The sequence below is a fragment of the Lissotriton vulgaris genome, chromosome 5 (assembly GCF_964263255.1).
Source record: "Lissotriton vulgaris chromosome 5, aLisVul1.2, whole genome shotgun sequence".
Classification (NCBI taxonomy): domain Eukaryota; kingdom Metazoa; phylum Chordata; class Amphibia; order Caudata; family Salamandridae; genus Lissotriton; species Lissotriton vulgaris.
In genome coordinates, this window is record NC_141693.1 from 167,118,555 (window position 1) to 167,139,547 (window position 20,993).

The window sequence follows — 20,993 nt, forward strand, 5'->3', positions numbered from 1 at the left end:
CCGAGCGCGCTACACTCCAGCGGAAGCCGTTCTCAGACCGGCAGCAACCGGCCAGCACAGCCACCAGAAGGGTCTGTGGCCTGGATGGATGAATGGGTGGCAGAGTGGGGGATGGATGGCTGGATGGATAGATGGAATAATGGATGGCAGTATGGATGGTTGGATGTGTTGCAGAGTGGATGGATTTATTGGTGACAGAGTGGATGGATGGATGGCAGAGTTAATGGATGGCAGATTACATGGATGGTTGGATGGATGAATGGTAGACTTGATAGACGGATTGATGGATGGATGGAATGGGTTAAAGACTGAATGATGGATGCAAGTATAAAGAATGACTGGATGGCACAATGTAAAGGTGAATGTAAGGTGGATGGAAGGGTGAAAGAATAAATGGCTGGATGCATGAATGGAAAAGACAAGGAAGCTGTTCTAGAGAGAGTTTGGCTCACTTGCTTTGCTTGCATGGTGGCATCGGCGCTTTATTTCAAAGTGGGGGCTATTTTAATTTTCTGTCTACTCCCTTGCTTTACAGTAGTCTTTTCGGTGATCGTCTTCATACCCATAGCGTTTTTTGGGCTTGTGAAGTCAGCCATCCCTCTTCAAGGGCTTTGGGGAATATTATTCATAGGAGACGGTCAGTCAGCGGGCAGAGGGAATGTAGCTGACAGGTCGTATTCACCTACCTGCAGTGTAACCTTACCCCGGGACAAGACCTGGAAGCCTCTTATCTCAGCAGCACCAGAGACAAAATTAAATCAGGACAGAACATGTGGCTGTATTCAGTGCCCTCTGTAGAGATCACAAGCCTGAGGCCAGTGATGCCCAGCGGCAGTCGCGACTGCCCGTTCTGCTGGAGCTGAGACACTCTCAGCAGGGGTGGGGTACTTTGTAACTTGGATGTAACTTGGATGTAACTTGGATGTATGTTACAGTGAGATGTTTGCTTATCTTTGTTAATGGAAACACATGTGTGACATTGAAAAAAAATATTGGATATTGATCCTCGTTCAATGTCCCAAGAAGAACTATTCCAAAGTTAGATGTAACGTTTGATAGACAAGCGGCCTTTGCAGGCAGACTTACATGAAAAACATAAACAATGCATTCCATGCCAGGGGTCTCCGGCAGGTCCTATTTTCCAGCACCACACAATCTAAAGAGAAGCATCAGTGAGCACCAGAATGCATGCTCCAATGAATGTTTGACCTATATCATCAGGAAGTAATATCGAATGGATGGTACTTTACGTGTCTTATCATCTGAGGACATTCATCTATTAGCATCCTTTTTTAATATTAGTTGATGCCATCCATTCAGCATGTTCCCCCTTTGCGAGCTACAGCTCCTGTTACAGGCCTATAGAGGGTGCTCTCCATGGCTGCCATCTCACTGCCACTACGGGTGCTCTGCTTTCTCACCCTTCCCCTCTCCCCCAATGGTAAATTCAGCTTACAGTGGTCAAAAGTTTAACAAAAGTTGCTCTCTATGGGTCATATTCAAAAACATAAAGTTAGACCAAAAGTCTAACTTAGATCAAAAGTCTAACATTACTACTTTTTGGCATTCACAAAGGTAAGTTAATATTAGTAACTTTACTACAAATAAACGTACTAGTAGTAAAGTTACAAGTAGTAACTTACCTTTGTGCATACCAAAAAGTGGTAAACTTGGACCTAAGTCTAATTGTACTACTTTTTGGTATTCACAAAGGTAAGTTACTCCTGGTAACTTTACTACTAGTAAACATACTACTAGTAAACTTACTACTAGTAAAGATACTACTAGTAAAATTACTAGTAGTAAAGTTACTAGTAGAAAATTGCCTTTGTGAATACTGAAAAGTAGTAAAGTTAGACTTTTAGTCTAACTTTACCTTTGTGAATCAGGCCCAAAGTTGCGCTGTGCTAGTACCTTTTATTACTTCACTAGGGCATGCCCTATGGATTTATGCGGCTAGAGAGGACCAAATTAAGTGGCAGTTTTAACAATAGTATGTGTGAAGAAAAGACAAATTATGTTGCATAATGCAACACATTTTGTGACAGTGTTACATTCTTATTTTGTCATTTCAACCTATGTAAACACTGCCTTGGCAAATGTTTCACCTCTTTAGTATCACTATAACAGTCAAACACCGCAGTACGCTCCCAGAAGCTGACTAGATAAACTTCGGGAAGGGTCCACAGAGCAGTTACACAAGTCGATGCATTTTTAGTAACTTTTGATCCGTTTGAGCTACAAGCAATTTATTTTGTTGAAGTCTGTAAATCATGTAGCAGAGGATAGAATATGTGGCAAATGCAGCAAATCCATAATTATGTTAAAAATGCAGCAGCTGCAGAATCACACAATTCTAGTAGCTATGAAGCTCTAATGGGCATTAAAAAAGGAATATATTAGTGATGTAGCACAGACCCTGCAGACCCTACAGCGAGGCCCCCAACGCTCCAGGGTGGTCCTAGTCATTCAAGAGGACCCCATTCAGCCCAACCTCAATGAATATCTGTGAGATAGAGGAGACTCAGGGGATCCCTCATCCTGTACTACAAGGAGCACCATCATTTTGCGTTATGTCACATAACATATTTGGCTTTTTTCTACTAGCCATTAGAGCTTACATTCCCCTTAAGTCAAGGAAGGAAAGGGTCCATCACAGAACGACATAGAGAGCCGGTTGTGATAGAAGAACCGTAGCTCCACAGGAGCTATTTGTCTCTTTGCCCACAGTGAGCGGAATTCATTGCTGGGAGACAGGTGAAGGTGGAGTTAATAGCATTATTGCCCGCACCTGCAGGGCAATAACAGCTGTTATTCACATTTCCCTCGTTATAGGTTCTCACCTGCAGCTTGAGTCCATAATTGTGGACGGGTAATTAACAGCTGTTATCGCAATGGTGCAATAGTAGACAATGGCAGGATAAAGATTGTATGTGAATGGATAGAATACACCTGTGCATGTGTGCACATAATCTGCACTGCAGCAGATGTGTGACTTACATCCTACCACTAGGTGTCGCCCACACAGGTGCCAAGATCTCAACAGAGTGGGACTTGCTCTTTCAGAGTGCAGGACCTCAATAACCCCAGAGTTCAAGAGCAGCACCCCTCATGACCCCTCAGCTTGGCCTGGATCTCATGTAACATCTATATGGCCAAATACATCTTCCACCATCCTCTTGACCTTCTTCCTTGTTTTCTTTTACCCAAAACCTCAGAAACCACAGATCTGGGCAACAAGAAGGAGCTGAAGTCCATGCCGTTCATCACTTACCTTTCGGGCCTGCTGACTGCTCAGATGCTCTCGGATGACCAGCTGATCCTGGGGGTGGAGATCCACTGCGAGGAAAAGGGGCGCTGCCCCTCCACATGCCACCTGTGCCGGCGGGCCGGCAAGGAACAGCTCAGCCCTACCCCAGTGCTGCTGGAGATCACCCGGGTGGCGCCTCTCTACAGCCTGATCCAGGACAACAACACCAAAGAGGTCAGTGTGGCCCTGCAGAAACCTTCTCACCCTCTCTAAATTGTGCTCGTCTCTCCTCCTCACAGCCCCTTTTTACCTCTGCAATGCTCTCGTCTTTCATGACCTTTTTATTTCTATTTTTCTTTTTAGCCCCTCACTGTGAGTCCCACACTTTCTCTGCTTTATTGTTTTTTTTCCTTTCCTTGATTCTTCCTCTTCTACTCACTCTTTGTTCCACCTCTCCTATCCCCTATTTGCTTTTACTAACATGAATTTCACCAACAAGTGGTTACATTTGCTTAAGTGAGCCATCCTGGTATGGAATGGTTTGGTATGGATTCTATTCTGTGTAGGTATATCATTCACATCTCCCTCACATATCCTCTTGTTGCTAGACTTTAGAAAGCAGTGCAACTGAGGTCAAAAGGTCTATTCGTTCGTGATGCCAAGTTCTTTATATGTCCATATTAAGGATCTAGTCGGTGCGCTGATTAACCCTCCCAGATTACTGACAACTTAATGGAGAGTTGAACTGTCTACTCCAGGAGAAAGATGGCTTCTAACACCTAGAGTTATGTCTAGGAGGATAATACTAGTTTTGTTTTGGGATGTAGAAGACAACTCAATCATAGTGCAAGATAGACACATTAAAATGATATAGGTCTGGACGAAATATATGAATGAAAGGATGTTTTAACCGTCGCCTCAGAGGAGTTTGTCTTATAAAAAACTACTTAAGTGGAAAATGAATCAAACCAGTCCACCATACATCCATACATTTGAATCTGTGAGGTGTGGTTGACTAGGATGGGGTTAACAATGATGAGAAAAGGTCACCAGGAGGTGTGAACTAATAAGGGCACACTTGCCTTTGTTTTCATTCATCTCCCTGAGGCAGGCAGTCAGAGACTCCAACACAATCTACGTTTCTCTCAGAGGCCTCCATTGTAATCTGCGTGAAAGGTATTACACGTTGAGTTGTATTAAAATATTGCTTGTAAATTGAACTGTTACTACAGTGTCAATCACGTTTATAACCTAGAAAAGCTGCAAAGAAGACCTTTGGTTTGCCAGGTCTAGAAAGTCCCAAAGGTGGCTTCTTGCATAACAGCATCTCAGTGACTTCTTGAGTCAACGATGAACAGACTCTGAGACCAGCAGAAATTTACATTGAAGACTACAATGTTTGCCATAGTTCTGCAAGCGGTTAAAAAATCCCACGTGGGAGGCACCGCTCTTCAGATAAAAATGTCCTATAAATCATTGAACAAAGAAAAAGTACAGGGGCTCAAAGCTTACTGACTATTCCTAGGAGCCAAAGAGTCAATATTGGGACGTGGGCTTCAACACTTGTGAGAATGTTTGCTTCTTACGTTTATCAGTTTTTTCTTTAACATTCTAATCTTCCTGTAATTAATTGAGAAGCTATAGGTCACACTGCTCTCTATTTGATGTCTAAAGCAATGAATGCATCCTTTTGTTCAAGGCCGGATTTCTTCAGTCTGGTGTAGGTGTAATTGGTGGTGGTACTGGTGGTGGTGTTTTTCGGTGGTGGTATGGTTAGTGTTTTTTTCTGGGGAGATATTGGTGTTAGTGGTATTGTGTATTATTGGTTGCAGTCTTGGTGGCGGGGGTATTGGTGGTGGTGTTTGTGTGAGGGTATTAAACTCTGTGCCACCGATATAACTATGTTAATTACTTGTTTATGTGCAGGAATTTGTCTAATTTTAAGTAGTGTGTAATGTTATGCCTTTAAAGTGTAACTAATGAGCGTATGGTTGTTTGCAAACATTTCATTAAGTCATGTACATTTTGTGGTAGAAGAGCTGTACCTCTTGCCTGAGACCTAAAGATCACAAGTTCGGAAACTAGAGGGATTATGTATCCTTTCATCTTTCAGAGGCTGATAAAATTAGAGCCTTGGTAATTTCTCTTTTCCACTTCCTTTTTTTATGGCCTCTTCTCAACCTCTAATATCTGTAATTTGTGTTAGTTTGGTAGACCTGTTTTAAAGTGCCATGGCATGAAAATCATATTCCTGTATGCTTGTGTTTGCATGTGTCGTCACATTCAACGGAGACCTATTGGCTTTGTCAAACTTGTAGAAGATATGTCGCTATTCGTGTTTCAAATGTTATCTCCCATAGTGCAAATCAAGGACTAGAATATAAGGCCACTAAGTCTGACATGTAGAATCACTGTTTCTTATATACCTTTGAAAATTGTGACCACTAATGCTGGAATAGGCACAACAAAATCGAATGGAAATTCTGCAAAGAGATCTCTTAATTGTTCCTCTGGAAAAGATGCAAAGTACAGACCTGTCCTTACATAACATACGTATGAGGTAACAAGGGTTAGGCCCTCATTATACAGGCCCAGGTAATCCAGACTCGGGCGCGAACAGGAATTTGCCGGCAAACCGGGTTTACACCTGGTGCTCAAATACCACTTAGATCCAGCGTAATTTTCCGCGCAAATTTTACATCAGGTAAAAAAAATAAAAATTTCTGTTGGGCAATCGACAAGATTCTCAGTTTTGCATCTAGGAACGGGAGGAAACGTGATTTTCTCCTAGAGTAAAGCCACATCTTCTGATTATCCCCATTTCCAACATGGAGCACACCGAATAGTCTGGTAAATTTGCCCCATAGAAATACCAAATCGCGCGGGGTTGTTATTTACCTGGGGCACAGTTGCCTCCCATACATTCTGCGCTCTTGGACTGACCCCTTAAATTTGGGGGGTTGGCAGCACTTGGAATTTGTTTCTAGCAGGATGAAAGATTCATTATCAACAGTCACTGAGGCACATTATTATACTACACTAGGATTCTTAAAAAGCATCATCATAGCAGGATATTGATGTTAGTTCTTGGTTGATGCGTGTACTGTAGTCTGCCCCTGAGTGTGAGGAGCTTCACATAGGGAATGCTTTTCTTGGGCTGGTTTTCCATTTTTCTAAAACCCTACTTTATCACTTCGTCTGTTTGTTAAAGTGCTGTGCAAGCTTTACTCGCTCAATATTAATTTCGGTCAATAGTTTAAGTTTTCCAGTTTAAGGCTCTTGGTGTAATTATGTTATTGTAAAAAGACTATGGGGCAGATTTACGTATCCTGGCGCATCCCTGCAAATCAGCAGGGATGCGCCAGGAAAGATGCGTGATGCAAGTTTACCCTTGCACCACCACAGATGGTGTCGCATCTGCCGTCGTAAGGTTGGGTCAGTGCTTGAGTTGTGTTGCGGGCGCAACGCAACTCCAGCACAGTGCCAACTCTGCCTATCTTCTACATGGTTCGTCAAACCTTACACCTGCTTCAAGCAGGCACAAGGTTTTGACGCAGAGGGGTCTGAAAAGTGACGAGTGAAACGCCCACATGAAACCTGACGCAGGTTTCATGTGGCGCTGGGCTTTACAATGTGACGCATCTCCCTAGATGCGGCACATTGTAAATTCCCCCGCAGCATGGGGCTAGCTTTACGCCGCCGCTGCGTCACAGAAGTGATGCAACGGCGGTGCAAAAGTGTCGCACAGGGCTTGTAAATCTGCCCCAATGTGAACAGAGTTCACGCTACATGATAATACTGTTTCTAGTAACCGAAATACAACTACTATGCTGCTGCTGCTGTTACAATAATAATGATAATAATACAAATTGCAGGTGGTGCCCAGTGCAACAATCTTTTTTTGCGCCCCACGACCTTCTCCTGGTGGATTCTCTCACAGCTTCTGTCCAACAGTGCCCCTTATCTCTCCATAGTCCCTATCTCACAAACATTTCATTTCACTCACTCACTCACTCACTCATCCACCCATCCATCCATCCATCCACTCATTCATTCATCCATCCCAACCTCAATACCCCAGTTTCTCTCTCTCTCTTTCCACCATCCCTCTCAACCTTCATTTGTCTCTCTATCCCACATCTTTCTCCTCCACTCCACCCACACCTACAGCTTGTCCGCAGCTGGTGCTATCAGCAGAGCTTGGCCGAGCTGCGCATTTACACAATGTACACCTTTTCCCACAGAGAATACATGTCTCCTTGTAGAGAAACTCTTTCCTTTGCACCACATTAAATAAGGGGGCGCTCACTTCGATTTCTACTCGGGCCAATAAATGTACTTCTGCTTTTTGCAGCAGTACATGTACTTATGGAAAACAGCCCTCTCTGGGAGCTCCACTTTTCATTATATTGAAGCGCCTACAACTACAAGTCCATGAAGTGCTTTATAAGCCAAACAGGCACAAGAGCAGTGACTTTATATAGCGCAGAGAAGACGCTCTGTTGTTTTAGGTGCTATAAATAGTGCCCGTATAACCGTTTTGTGAAGATGAAAGCATGAGTCAGGCCGCCAGGATTTAAAAGTGTGGCCTGTATGACCCTAAATTGGTGTAAACCGAATGAGCGACCACGCTAAACATCGTACATCTACCAGGACAAAACACACTCCCCCTCAACCCCCGGTGTTGTATATAGCGCGAACTTGAAAGGTATCAGAGTGCTTTACATACCATCAGTTGCGTTACATAACAAGCTTTGGAAATGCAAAAGGTCTCTCAATTGATTACGTTAAAGCAATTTGCTTTGCTAATGGTATTGTATAGCAAAGCAAATGGCTTTAACTTAAAATTATATTTGCATGTGGTCGTGCTTCACCGTGATGTTTCCCTGCACCAGAACAAAAATCAAACTGCACCAGTATTTACCAGAGGCTTTTAAAAAAATTATATTTGCATGCGTTCGTGCTTCACCCACACACACAACCACACACACAACCACACACACACAACCACACACACACAACCACACACTCAACCACAAACTCAACCACAAACACAACCACACACACACACAACCACACCCAACCACACCCAACCACACACACAACCACACACACAACCACAACCACACATAGAAAACCACACATACAACCTCACACACACACAACCATACACACACCCAACCACACACACAACCACACACACAACCACACACACAACCACACACACACAACCACACACATCAATCTATCGCCCTCACTCTATCTATCTATCGCCCTCACTCTATCTATCGCCCTCACGCTATCTATCGCCCTCACTCTATCTATTTATCGCCCTCACTCTATCTATCTATCGCCCTCACTCTATCTATCGCCCTCACTCTATCTATCTATCGCCCTCACTCTATCTATCTATCGCCCTCACTCTATCTATCGCCCTCACTCTATCTATCGCCCTCACTCTATCTATCTATCGCCTTCACTATATCCATCTATCGCCCTCACTATATCTATCTATCGCCCTCACTCTAGCTATCTATCGCCCTCACTCTAGCTATCTATCCCCCTCACTCTATCTATGGCATCACTACAGCATCAATCAGGGGCACCACAGCATCACTATGCGCTACCACAGCATCACTGAACACCACAACATCACTCGTCGCCACCACAACATCACTCAGCGCCACCACAGTATCAATCTGTGAAACCATTCAACAACAACTGGTTCAAATATGTTCTCTCAATGTTTCAAGCTTTATTACAAATGTTACAAAAAGATGTTAATATTTCACTTCTGCTCTTGGATTTTTGTCACAATAAAATACACTGAACATAATCTTCACAAAAGTTATTGACAAAAGTTTAAGCTATTGCAATTATAAATTACAATAACTTTTATGTAAGTATTAATTATTTTAAAAAATTAAAAGCCATTGTTATTTGTAATATCAATACATCTAAGTCACGTAAATACAAAACATGTTGCAGTACAAATTCTATAGGTGTCACATTTGCAAAAGATAAAAGTATTGGCATTGTAAATGACAAAGCTATTCATTTCGCTATTTTCAAAATCAACACATAAATAAAAAATGTGTCATTTACAAGACCAATAGCTCAAACTTTCCTAATGCGAGACCTATTGCATTGCACATGCTTGTTTTTCTTTTTGGAGGTGTGGGGGGAGGTAGCAGACAATATATGGGAGCCAGGCGGGTGCAAGCAGCAGGGGTCAAGCAATAACAGTGAGGAAGCAGCATAAGTAATGGCCAGGCTCTGAGCCCTTTTAATTTCTCTTTTGAAGAACAATAGACGTGCAGGCCGCGCATGCGCTGTTCAGGCAGGACCTAAAGATGAGTACCTAGTCTGCTCCTCTTGCAAAACACTCTAGTGCCCTTGGGCCAAGTATGTGCCACAAAACACTCCAAAAAATAGATGTCACGTGGCATAGGTTGTTATTATAGGTAGAGCAACAATTTGTCTAGTAAGCCAAATACAAGAAGCAAGCACACAAACTGAACTCACGTATTTGACTAGACTCTCACATTTGATAATGGAGAAAAAGGAGGCACGGTAAAATAAAACAGTTGCTTAGGATCACACAATTTGGTAATTCACGGAAGTTCACAGATTCTCTAGTTTCATATTGTGTAATCCATCCACTAGATGGCTATATCGTTCTTCTATTTTACATCAAAGAATAGAGCTTTGTCTTTCCTTTTTGGCGCATATCGTTACAACATGGTTTTGCAGGCAGAAGCCCTATGAAAGCTTGGCTCCTTTTACGCTTCAGGGTCCAAGAGGACGTGTAGCTGAGCACGAGCCAGGCATCTGGCTCGAGTTCTCAGTGGCTCGCCAACCTCCGTCGTCCCTGCATATGAGAAATGAGTGGGCGTAAAGTGCCAGTGTGATGCCCCGGCCCGGTTATACTGTGAAGTGAACGGCACAGGAAGCTGGGGTAGACGAGCGCTGCGCCGCTCAGGTTGCTTCAGTTTAACATCCTTTTTAGATTTGCACATGGCATTGAGCATTGCATTTACCAGAGTCTGCTTATGTAATTTAGGATTATTCCTACTTTAACCTGCAGTTTTTTGCCCCTGGGTTTAGCTGGTTGATGTCACATTATAACCTGCTGTACTTCAAATACAACTAGAGTGAGGTGCGATAAGTGACGGTCGTGGCAGCCACGGAAGTGGGAGGGTCACTCATCAAAAGCTTGAATGTTAAGCTTGTTCTGGTCTGACATTTTTCATTTAATCGGGTAAAAAGGGGTATCCCTGTGATGACCATGCACATGGTTGCACAGGGTGGCTGTTTGCTATGCGGCTCACACAAGGCTCGTGTCTTTCTGGGTGGAGCCTGCAACAGTGTATGCGCTGCATGTGCTCTTGCATGCAAGACACTATTGTTTACAATAAAGGGATTGTATCCTGCCCATTGCTTACCATTTGTTGGCTCCAGTGTCACTTTTCTTTGCAGCCTCCTTAGTGGCCAGCACAAGCCAAGCATCACTCCCATTCCTTTCTGTGGAGCACGGACCAAGCGCAAATTGTTTCAGCTTAATCAGTGCCTGTCCGCTGCTCCCGATGTAAATGAAGCCCCCTGTCTGGTTCTTCCTCTCTCCTCCACGCACCTCCCTCATTTTGGGGCATATTATCAAGGGGGTTTATCTCCGCTTTTTTGGCATTAAAAGCCAAGAAAGCGGAGATAAAATTATCTCCCTATTACCTAGCTGTCGCTAACACCAGTTAGCGACAGCTAGTAGGAGATAGCGGCCATCTTTGGCCCCGCTTTGCATGTCAGTGAAATTTATCACAAATGACATGCAAAGTGGGCGTGCCAAGATGTTAGCGACTGGAAACAGTCGCTAACATCGCTATCTCCTATTACCAACTTTTGGAGATATTCGCGCTAAGCGCGATTATCTCCAAAAGCTAACACCTTCCCCAGAGCAGTTCTTAGCCATGTTATCCAATGGTAGGTGGATAACATGGCTAAGAGCATTAGCTCGGTAATGCATGAATATTGCGGACTTTTCAGCGATATTCATGCATGGCGGCCGATTTTTATCGCTTAGGAGATAAACCTTGATAATAGCAAGGCTCCTAAGCGATAAAAATCGCCGCAGCTCGGCGATAAAAATATTGCCGCTAAGCCAACATAGCGATAATTATCGCTAGTTGTTGGTAATATGCCCCTTTGTTTTCTCTTTACCCCCACCTCCTGCTGTCCACTATTGCCGCTCCCAACTCCTCACCTAGTGTTGTTCCCATCTATGGCTTTTTTTATCACATTGCCCAGCAGTGCAGGCTGCTGTCCAACATGGCGTAAAAAAAATCATAAAAAGCTCCATGATGAGATCAACACTGGCCGCATCATAGCACTTTTTAGGTTTCGCCTAGCGGAAGCTGCGCTCTGCGCAGCTTTTCCGCGCAGGCGAAATCCTGTTGAGAACCGTAGGGTGCTTTGGTTCGGCCCTCGTCCTTGATTGGCTGGCTCCGTAAACGGAGCCTTGCCATTGGACGAGGGGCCTGTCCGTCAATGCCGGACCAGACACGGGGGCGTTCCCGACATTCTTTGGCTTTTGCCGACGTCACGCGATGCCGGGAACGCCCCCGTGTCTGGTCCGGCATTGCCGGCACCCTCCCGCTTGTTTCTTGGTGTCCGCCGCGTCTCTCCTCCCCCTTTCCCGCCCCCTCCCGCTTCTTTCCTCATGGCCGCCTTCCTCCTTCCCCGCCCCCGGAGCCCGGACACAGACTGAGCGCGGCGGCTGCACTCCACCCGGACCCGGCTCCTGGCCGGCGGCTGCACTCCACCCGGACCCGTCCAGCAGGTAAGAACGGCACCCCGGGAGACTGCTAAGCTTATTACTCGAGCTAGAAAGTTGAAATGCTGCTTACGCTACTGTCAAAGGGTGTACAGAGGAAAAAAGTTGTTTTCATTCAGTTATCCCATTGGCCTATACAAAGTCAGCTTTCGCAAAAGTACGAAGGATGGGAGGGAGTTCGACATTCAATTCAATCAACGGGAAGGGATTATTAATACAATTCGTGACATGACTGGGGTCTAAGATTTTGATTGAGTGGAAAAATACGTAGTACAATTTTTGTTTAGGTCTCACTGTGGCTAAAAACAAAACCCATGGGGTATACGGCGTCGCAAGAAACCGGATAGAAACAGGTCATGAGATGCCAAAGGCAGTTAAACGGGCTGAAACAAGGCGCTCACGTTCCCCGATATTTATTCTGAGAAAAATACATGTTGCTTGTGAAGGGCTATTACAGGACCGAGCACCTCCCACCCTCCCGCTTGTTTCTTGGTGTCCGCCGCGTCTCTCCTCCCCCTTTCCCGCCCCCTCCCGCTTCTTTCCTCATGGCCGCCTTCCTCCTTCCCCGCCCCCGGAGCCCGGACACAGACTGAGCGCGGCGGCTGCACTCCACCCGGACCCGGCTCCTGGCCGGCGGCTGCACTCCACCCGGACCCGTCCAGCAGGTAAGAACGGCACCCCGGGAGACTGCTAAGCTTATTACTCGAGCTAGAAAGTTGAAATGCTGCTTACGCTACTGTCAAAGGGTGTACAGAGGAAAAAAGTTGTTTTCATTCAGTTATCCCATTGGCCTATACAAAGTCAGCTTTCGCAAAAGTACGAAGGATGGGAGGGAGTTCGACATTCAATTCAATCAACGGGAAGGGATTATTAATACAATTCGTGACATGACTGGGGTCTAAGATTTTGATTGAGTGGAAAAATACGTAGTACAATTTTTGTTTAGGTCTCACTGTGGCTAAAAACAAAACCCATGGGGTATACGGCGTCGCAAGAAACCGGATAGAAACAGGTCATGAGATGCCAAAGGCAGTTAAACGGGCTGAAACAAGGCGCTCACGTTCCCCGATATTTATTCTGAGAAAAATACATGTTGCTTGTGAAGGGCTATTACAGGACCGAGCACCTCCCATCGTGACTCAATGACCCGTCAACAAAGTGCTGAGTCACTCCTCTCAGCTGATCCGTGAACTAAGTGCTGAGTCACCCCTCTCAGGTGACCGTCAATAAAGTCCCGAGCCTTTCAGCATGACTCGTGAAAAGTTTCATAATAGACCTAGGGACACTGTGTTAGGCAGAAAATGGCAGAGGCAAGCCAGGAAAAACTGGCACCGGAGCGGAAAAGACAGCCTGCCCGATTACAAAACACATACAAAATGTGACTGGTGAGCGAGGTTCACATTTCGGGCCAATAGGTGGGAGTGTGAAGCTATGGTACAATCGACTCTAAGCACAGGTATCCGCAGGTGAAGCCAAATCTCGTCCAGCCATGAGGCCATTGCTGATCTGTGAAATTTTAGGTCGGCCTCACAAAATATTGCAAGGAGACGAATTATTTTGGGTCATGCCACGGATGGAAGCATAGGGAAGAACGGTAACGCTCTAGTTTGTAGACTGAGAAGAGAATGTGGCAGATTAGATGACTGTATACATGTAATAGCAACAGTAAGTGTTACATGCTGTCATGGTCAAGGGTGAAGGAGTAACAGCAACAGGGCGCGGTGATGCCTTTAGGATGAATAATGAAGTGTGTTGTGACTTGAATTCTCAATGCATTCTTTCCCTTGGTTACCTGTTCCCTGCTGTTCTGCCAGTATGATTGTGTTGTGTGTGGAATGTTGGAATGCTTGATGAGGTAGTGGAATGCTGGGGTGCCTGGTGTTGTTGAGAGAGAGACAGAGTGTGTGGGCTGAGCGACAAGGATTGCTCCTGTTGCGTATGTGTGTGAGGGGCTCTTGCGTGTGTGTGTGGGGGGCTCTTGCGTGTGTGTGTGGGGGGCTCTTGCGTGTGTGTGTGTGGGGGGCTCTTGTGTGGTGTGTGTGGGGGGCTCTTGTGTGGTGTGTGTGGGGGGCTCTTGTGTGGTGTGTGTGGGGGGCTCTTGTGTGGTGTGTGTGGGGGGCTCTTGTGTGGTGTGTGGGGGGGGCTCTTGTGTGTGTGTGTGGGGGGCTCTTGTGTGGTGTGTGTGGGGGGCTCTTGTGTGGGTGTGTGTATTGGCATTGTAAATGAGAATGCCATTTATTTATCTGTTTTCAAAACCAACACATAAATAAAAAGTTTGCCATTTAGAATGCCAATGGCTCAAACTTTTCCGAAGGCGAAACCATTGCATTGTAAATGCTTGTTTTTCTTGACTCTTAGCTGTGTTGCACAGCATCTCGTGCTGCTTTGCAACATGTCATAAAAACATTGACAAAGCCAATAAATCTCACTTATGCGAGACCTATACACTTTGCCAGTGCTTGTTTACTATATATACCAGTGAGTGTTTTCCTCTGTTTCTGTTGCTATCACTGGGGAACTCAATCTGGGAGAATCAAGTGAAGACTGAGACTGAAACCTCGAGTTAAGAATCACGACTACCACATTAAGTCTGCCACCAGTAAGGGGACGCGGTGGGGGTCGAGGTGCTTGTAAGAGTGCTCTTTCACCTCTGAAATAATACACGCTCAGCCTTGATACTTTAGATAACTTGGATTATTCCTCGGAGCATCGGGGCATGCTCCTGCTCTGGATCGGGTCCGGCCGCTATCTAAAATGGCCGCCCTTCCGGTTCCGGTCTCCGCCTACCCGGCGCACTAGACCGTCACCACATATCTCCCCCCTTTAGTGTCCTCAACAGTTTGAAACACATGTATAACATAACAGTCTTACTTGATGCTCATCGTAAAGTCCTCAAACTTCTTCGGGGGTCTTACAACTCTGCCGGCTCTGGTTCTCACCACTTCCATCTCCTTCTCACCACTGTTCACTTCCCTGGCGGCCTTCTGCACTTCTCTTTCTACATTTCTTCTTTGCTCTGACTCTCCGCTCTTCTTGTCCATCTCCATCCTGATTTCCTTCAGATTGGTCTCTTTACTTGTCCCTCTGTATCCTTCTTCCCAGGCCTTGTCCATAACATTCTCTTCCCTCAGCTCTTCTTCTCTCCTTCCGTTTCCTGGTCCTTGCACGTCTTCTCCCTGGAACATAGCTCCATCTGAATCCACTTCCCAGTTAAGGATCTTGTTACACTTGGCCATCTGATCTTGTGACCATACCTTGCCGTCGCTGAGTAGTGCGGACCGGGCATAGGGTTCAATGACTTTGAGTGGTGGCGTGAACTTACTTTCACCCTTCTTTTTCAGCGTTGCCACTTTCACCCTCACCCAGTCTCCTTTTTCTAAGGTCACTCCTTGTACATTGCGCATTTTGTTGTAATGTTCTGTGTATACCTCCTGTGCTCTCTCCAGGTTTCCTTTTACCACAGCAGGGGACCATTTGCTTTGCACTACCAAGTGCTTCCACGCTATGTTGTCTTTGGTGAACGGTTCTCTGCCCTTCAACACTTGGAACGGACTGTACCCCGTGGCTCCCGGGGTGGTGCGATATGCCCATAGCATTTTGGGTAGTTCCTTCTCCCAATCTTGACCTGCGCTGATTGCTGCTTGGATGGTTCCCATTATCACTCTGTTAAACCTCTCAACTTGTCCGTTCCCTGCCGGGTGGTAGATGGGGGGGTGTTTCACCTCTATCCCATTGCGGGCCATAAGCGCTTCCCATTTGCTTGACACGAACTGCGGGCCATTGTCGCAGGTTATCACCTTAGGGATCCCTTCCTTCACAAATATTGCCTTAAGGAATGACAGCACTGCCTCTGTGTCCACTGTTTCTGTCCCTTCCACTTCTGGCCACTTCGAGTACCTGTCTACCATCACAATGGCATACTTCTGCACTCCCTTGAGGTTGAGGATGGTGCCTACAATGTCAATGGATACCATTTCCCACGGGCTGTTAGGTATAGGAAATTTTCCCAATTGCGGCCTTATCACGGTTTGCGTTTTGTCTGCTCTGGAACACGACTCGCACGTCCTCACGTGCTTCTCCACTTGGTTGTCAATCGCCGGCCACCAGTATGCTTGTCTTGCCAACGCCTTGGTTTTTGTGATCCCTTGGTGTCCTTCATGCAGAATCGCTAATAGGTGTTCCACCAACTGCTGAGGCGGAATGACTTTGTCCCCTCTCAACAGGAACATGGGATTCTCCCCTATTGACAGTTCTTCTCTCACTTCCCAGTACTTTCTCATCTGACTATCTAGGTGTCTTTTGTCTGGCCATCCATGGGTCACATACCCTTTGACCGTTTCCAGGGTTTCGTCCTGTCGGTATGCTTCCGCCCATTCTTGTTCACTGATGACCTGTTCCATGTCCTGCATGGTCGCTACCATGTACCCTTCCCGTCCGGGGGATTCTTGTTCGTCTGCTCTCTTCTTCGCTGCTGCTCTGCTTAAAAAGTCAGCTGCTCTATTCCTTGGGCCAGGTATGTACTCCACCTCGTACACATAGTCTAGAAGCCTCAGTGTCATCTTTGCTATCCGCGGTGTAGCATGTGCGTGCCTATTCGAGGTTAGTACCTTTATAAGTGGTTTGTGGTCCGTTCGCACTAGGAACTTAACTCCCCATAGGAATTGTCTGAAGCGTTCCATCGCCCACACCACCGCCAGCATCTCTTTTTCGATTACACTAAACTTCTCTTCATTTGCGACTAGGGATCTGGATGCGAAGCAGACCGTTGATACTTCCCCTGTATTTGATTTTTGCATCAGTACTGCTCCCAGACCTCGGTCACTAGCGTCTGTGGTTAGTATGGATGCAGCCGACTGATCAACACCTTTTAGGGGGATGGCTTCACTTATCTCTATTTTCAAGGCCTCAAACTCTTCTTGTTCTTCTGTGTCCCATTTGAATCCATTTCATTCTTTCAGCAGTTGACGCAGATGATGTGTTTTTGTAGCAAAGTGTGGAATGAACTTGCTATAGAATTCCGCCATGCCTAGGAACGATCTCACATCTTCCTTCCTTGATGGGGCTGGCGCGTCTCTTATTGCCGCCACATTGGCCTTCTTAGGCTCAATGCCTTTTCTCACTGATTTCATGCCCCAAGTAGGTCACGGATGTTACTCCAAACTTGCATTTTTCCCACTCCGCTGTGAGTCCATTGTTCTTTAGGATTCCTGTTGGACAGGCCACGTGAGGGGCTTGCTCCCCCCCCCCGCACGACCGGGCCCGAGCCCGGCTCTTCAGGTGTGACACGCAACAACCACCGGTTTCCCGTCTCATATGGGACCCATGCCCCTAGACATCTCCACCTCATGGGCCTGAATCACTACCGGCCCCCTCGCCCGGCTTGGGCGCCATCTTGGACACAGCACCACGAGGCCGCGTGGCCTCCGATCGACCCTAACCCTGGGCCTGGCCAGGCCCCGACATCCCGACACCACCATCCACCCAGGAGGTGAGCGGACTACTTGGCAGGTCAATGGGAGAAAGAGGTGTCGATGGCTCTCCCCCGCCAGGTGCCGATCACCCCTGGCTCCCCCGGGCGCTGGCTCCACCCCCCTGCTGGGTGTCTGGACTCCCTCATCCCGGACCTCCTGACCTCCAAGCGCGAGGGTCCGGACATCAAAGGGGGCCAGACCTATAACTGGGGCAGCTCCAGAGCAGGAGGGCAGTTGTATCCTGGAGTCGAGAGACGCAGTGAAGAACTCATCCTTGACGGACTACTGGCGCTGCCGTAGCCCTGCCTTGCAAACTATCGTCCTGCCTGCTGGCGCTGCCACAACCTTCGGAAACCTTCATCGTCTTCGGGACCTGCTGGCGTGGCCGCGGACCGTTTGGAATTGCCACCTTCATCGGGACCTGCTGGCTCCGCCGCGGACCGTCGCTACCTGCAACCATCTCGGGACCTGCTGGCTCCGCCGCGGCCCGATCATCTAGAACGCCGAGCTCGAGGATTGTGAGCTATCCCGCTACCTCCGCAACTACCAGATTGGTAACAAGACTGTCCCGCTACCTCTTTTCCCAACCAAGAGACTAGAACCGAGGGGACCCCTGAGTCCAGACCTCCTTGTACCGTTTCACCGTACTTAAAGAATTGCTTATAAAGAACGTTAAACCTTATCCTTGTGTGGTGTACATCTGTGGGGGGGAAGTTACTCGTCTGTACGATCGCTGGAGACGGCTCTCCCCGGAGACCTCTCCCCTTATTCTCGGCCGACCCTCCCGGTCCGTCTAACATTGGTGGCCAGCGGCGCGATCCGAATCAACGCGTAATCGTACAGAGAGTAGCTCACCCCACGACGAAACCACAATGACAACCAAAGAGAGCAGATCCACCGAGAAATTCCAGATGGAGAAATTGGAAGAGTACAGCCATCGTGAGTTGAAACAATTCTGCATTGAACTAGGTATCGCTACCACCGGTCTGAGTACTAAGGACGATTTCAAGCACGCCATAGAACCATGGGCGGAAACCGGGGCCGTCAGACCCCCGGACCAAAATGTCGCAACAGCAGAGAAAAACACCACGGCAGACGTCTCCTGGCCCGAGAGCAACGCTGGAGCACCATCGAGAGGGAGGCCTTCGCAGTGGTGTGGGCCCTCAAAAAGCTCCGGCCTTATCTCTTCGGCACCCACTTCCGGGTGCAGACCGATCATCGGCCCCTGCAATGGCTAATGCAGATGCGGGGGGAAAACCTGAAACTATTGCGTTGGTCCATCTCCCTGCAGGGGATGGACTTCACTGTGGAACATCGGCCCGGACAAGACCACGCCAACGCGGATGGCCTGTCACGCTTTTTCTGCCTCGACGAGGAGAGTCCCCAAGAGGATGGGTGACTCTCCCCGCCTTCAGCTGGGGGGGACGCATGTTGGACAGGCCACGTGAGGGGCTTGCTCCCCCCCCGCACGACCGGGCCCGAGCCCGGCTCTTCAGGTGTGACACGCAACAACCACCCGTTTCCCGTCTCATATGGGACCCATGCCCCTAGACATCTCCACCTCATGGGCCCGAATCACTACCGGCCCCCTCGCCCGGCTTGGGCGCCATCTTGGACACAGCACCACGAGGCCGCGTGGCCTCCGATCGACCCTAACCCTGGGCCTGGCCAGGCCCCGACATCCCGGCACCACCATCCACCCAGGAGGTGAGCGGACTACTTGGCAGGTCAATGGGAGAAAGAGGTGTCGATGGCTCTCCCCCTCCAGGTGCCGATCACCCCCGGCTCCCCCGGGCGCTGGCTCCACCCCCCTGCTGGGTGTCTGGACTCCCTCATCCCGGACCTCCCGACCTCCAAGCGCGAGGGTCCGGACATCAAAGGGGGCCAGACCTATAACTGGGGCAGCTCCAGAGCAGGAGGGCAGTTGTATCCTGGAGTCGAGAGACGCAGTGAAGAACTCATCCTTGACGGACTACTGGCGCTGCCGTAGCTCTGCCTTGCGAACTATCGTCCTGCCTGCTGGCGCTGCCACAACCTTCGGAAACCTTCATCGTCTTCGGGACCTGCTGGCGTGGCCGCGGACCGTTTGGAACTGCCACCTTCATCGGGACCTGCTGGCTCCGCCGCGGACCGTCGCTACCTGCAACCATCTCGGGACCTGCTGGCTCCGCCGCGGCCCGATCATCTAGAACGCCGAGCTCGAGGATTGTGAGCTATCCCGCTACCTCCGCAACTACCAGATTGGTAACAAGACTGTCCCGCTACCCCTTTTCCCAACCAAGAGACTAGAACCAAGGGGACCCCTGAGTCCAGACCTCCTTGTACCGTTTCACCGTACTTAAAGAATTGCTTATAAAGAACGTTAAACCTTATCCTTGTCTGGTGTACATCTGTGGGGGGGAAGTTACTCGTCTGTACGATCGCTGGAGACGGCTCTCCCCGGAGACCTCTCCCCTTATTCTCGGCCGACCCTCCCGGTCCGTCTAACATTGGTGGCCAGCGGCGCGATCCGAATCAACGCGTAATCGTACAGAGAGTAGCTCACCCCACGACGAAACCACAATGACAACCAAAGAGAGCGGATCCACCGAGAAATTCCAGATAGAGAAATTGGAAGAGTACAGCCATCGTGAGTTGAAACAATTCTGCATTGAACTAGGTATCGCTACCACCGGTCTGAGTACTAAGGACGATTTCAAGCACGCCATAGAACCATGGGCGGAAACCGGGGCCGTCAGACCCCCGGACCAAAATGTCGCAACAGCAGAGAAAAACACCACGGCAGACGTCTCCTGGCCCGAGAGCAACGCTGGAGCACCATCGAGAGGGAGGCCTTTGCAGTGGTGTGGGCCCTCAAAAAGCTCCGGCCTTATCTCTTCGGCACCCACTTCCGGGTGCAGACCGATCATCGGCCCCTGCAATGGCTAATGCAGATGCGGGGGGAAAACCCGAAACTATTGCGTTGGTCCATCTCCCTGCAGGGGATGGACTTCACTGTGGAACATCGGCCCGGACAAGACCACGCCAACGCGGATGGCCTGTCACGCTTTTTCTGCCTCGACGAGGAGAGTCCCCAAGAGGATGGGTGACTCTCCCCGCCTTGAGCTGGGGGGGACGCATGTTGGACAGGCCACGTGAGGGGCTTGCTCCCCCCCCGCACGACCGGGCCCGAGCCCGGCTCTTCAGGTGTGACACGCAACAACCACCCGTTTCCCGTCTCATATGGGACCCATGCCCCTAGACATCTCCACCTCATGGGCCCGAATCACTACCGGCCCCCTCGCCCGGCTTGGGCGCCATCTTGGACACAGCACCACGAGGCCGCGTGGCCTCCGATCGACCCTAACCCTGGGCCTGGCCAGGCCCCGACATCCCGGCACCACCATCCACCCAGGAGGTGAGCGGACTACTTGGCAGGTCAATGGGAGAAAGAGGTGTCGATGGC

The 20,993-nt window shown here is 48.3% G+C and overlaps 1 protein-coding gene across 2 annotated transcripts in view; it reads left to right on the forward strand.

Moving 5' to 3' along the window:
• Positions 1-20,993, forward strand: part of ASTN2 (astrotactin 2) — a 2,581,355-nt gene that overhangs the window by 2,248,720 nt on the left and 311,642 nt on the right. For both annotated transcript variants that reach the window (XM_086921093.1, XM_086921094.1), the window contains exon 17: positions 3,219-3,484. In XM_086921093.1, coding sequence (XP_086777219.1) covers positions 3,219-3,484 — 266 coding nt within the window. The remainder of the gene's footprint in view (positions 1-3,218; positions 3,485-20,993) is intronic.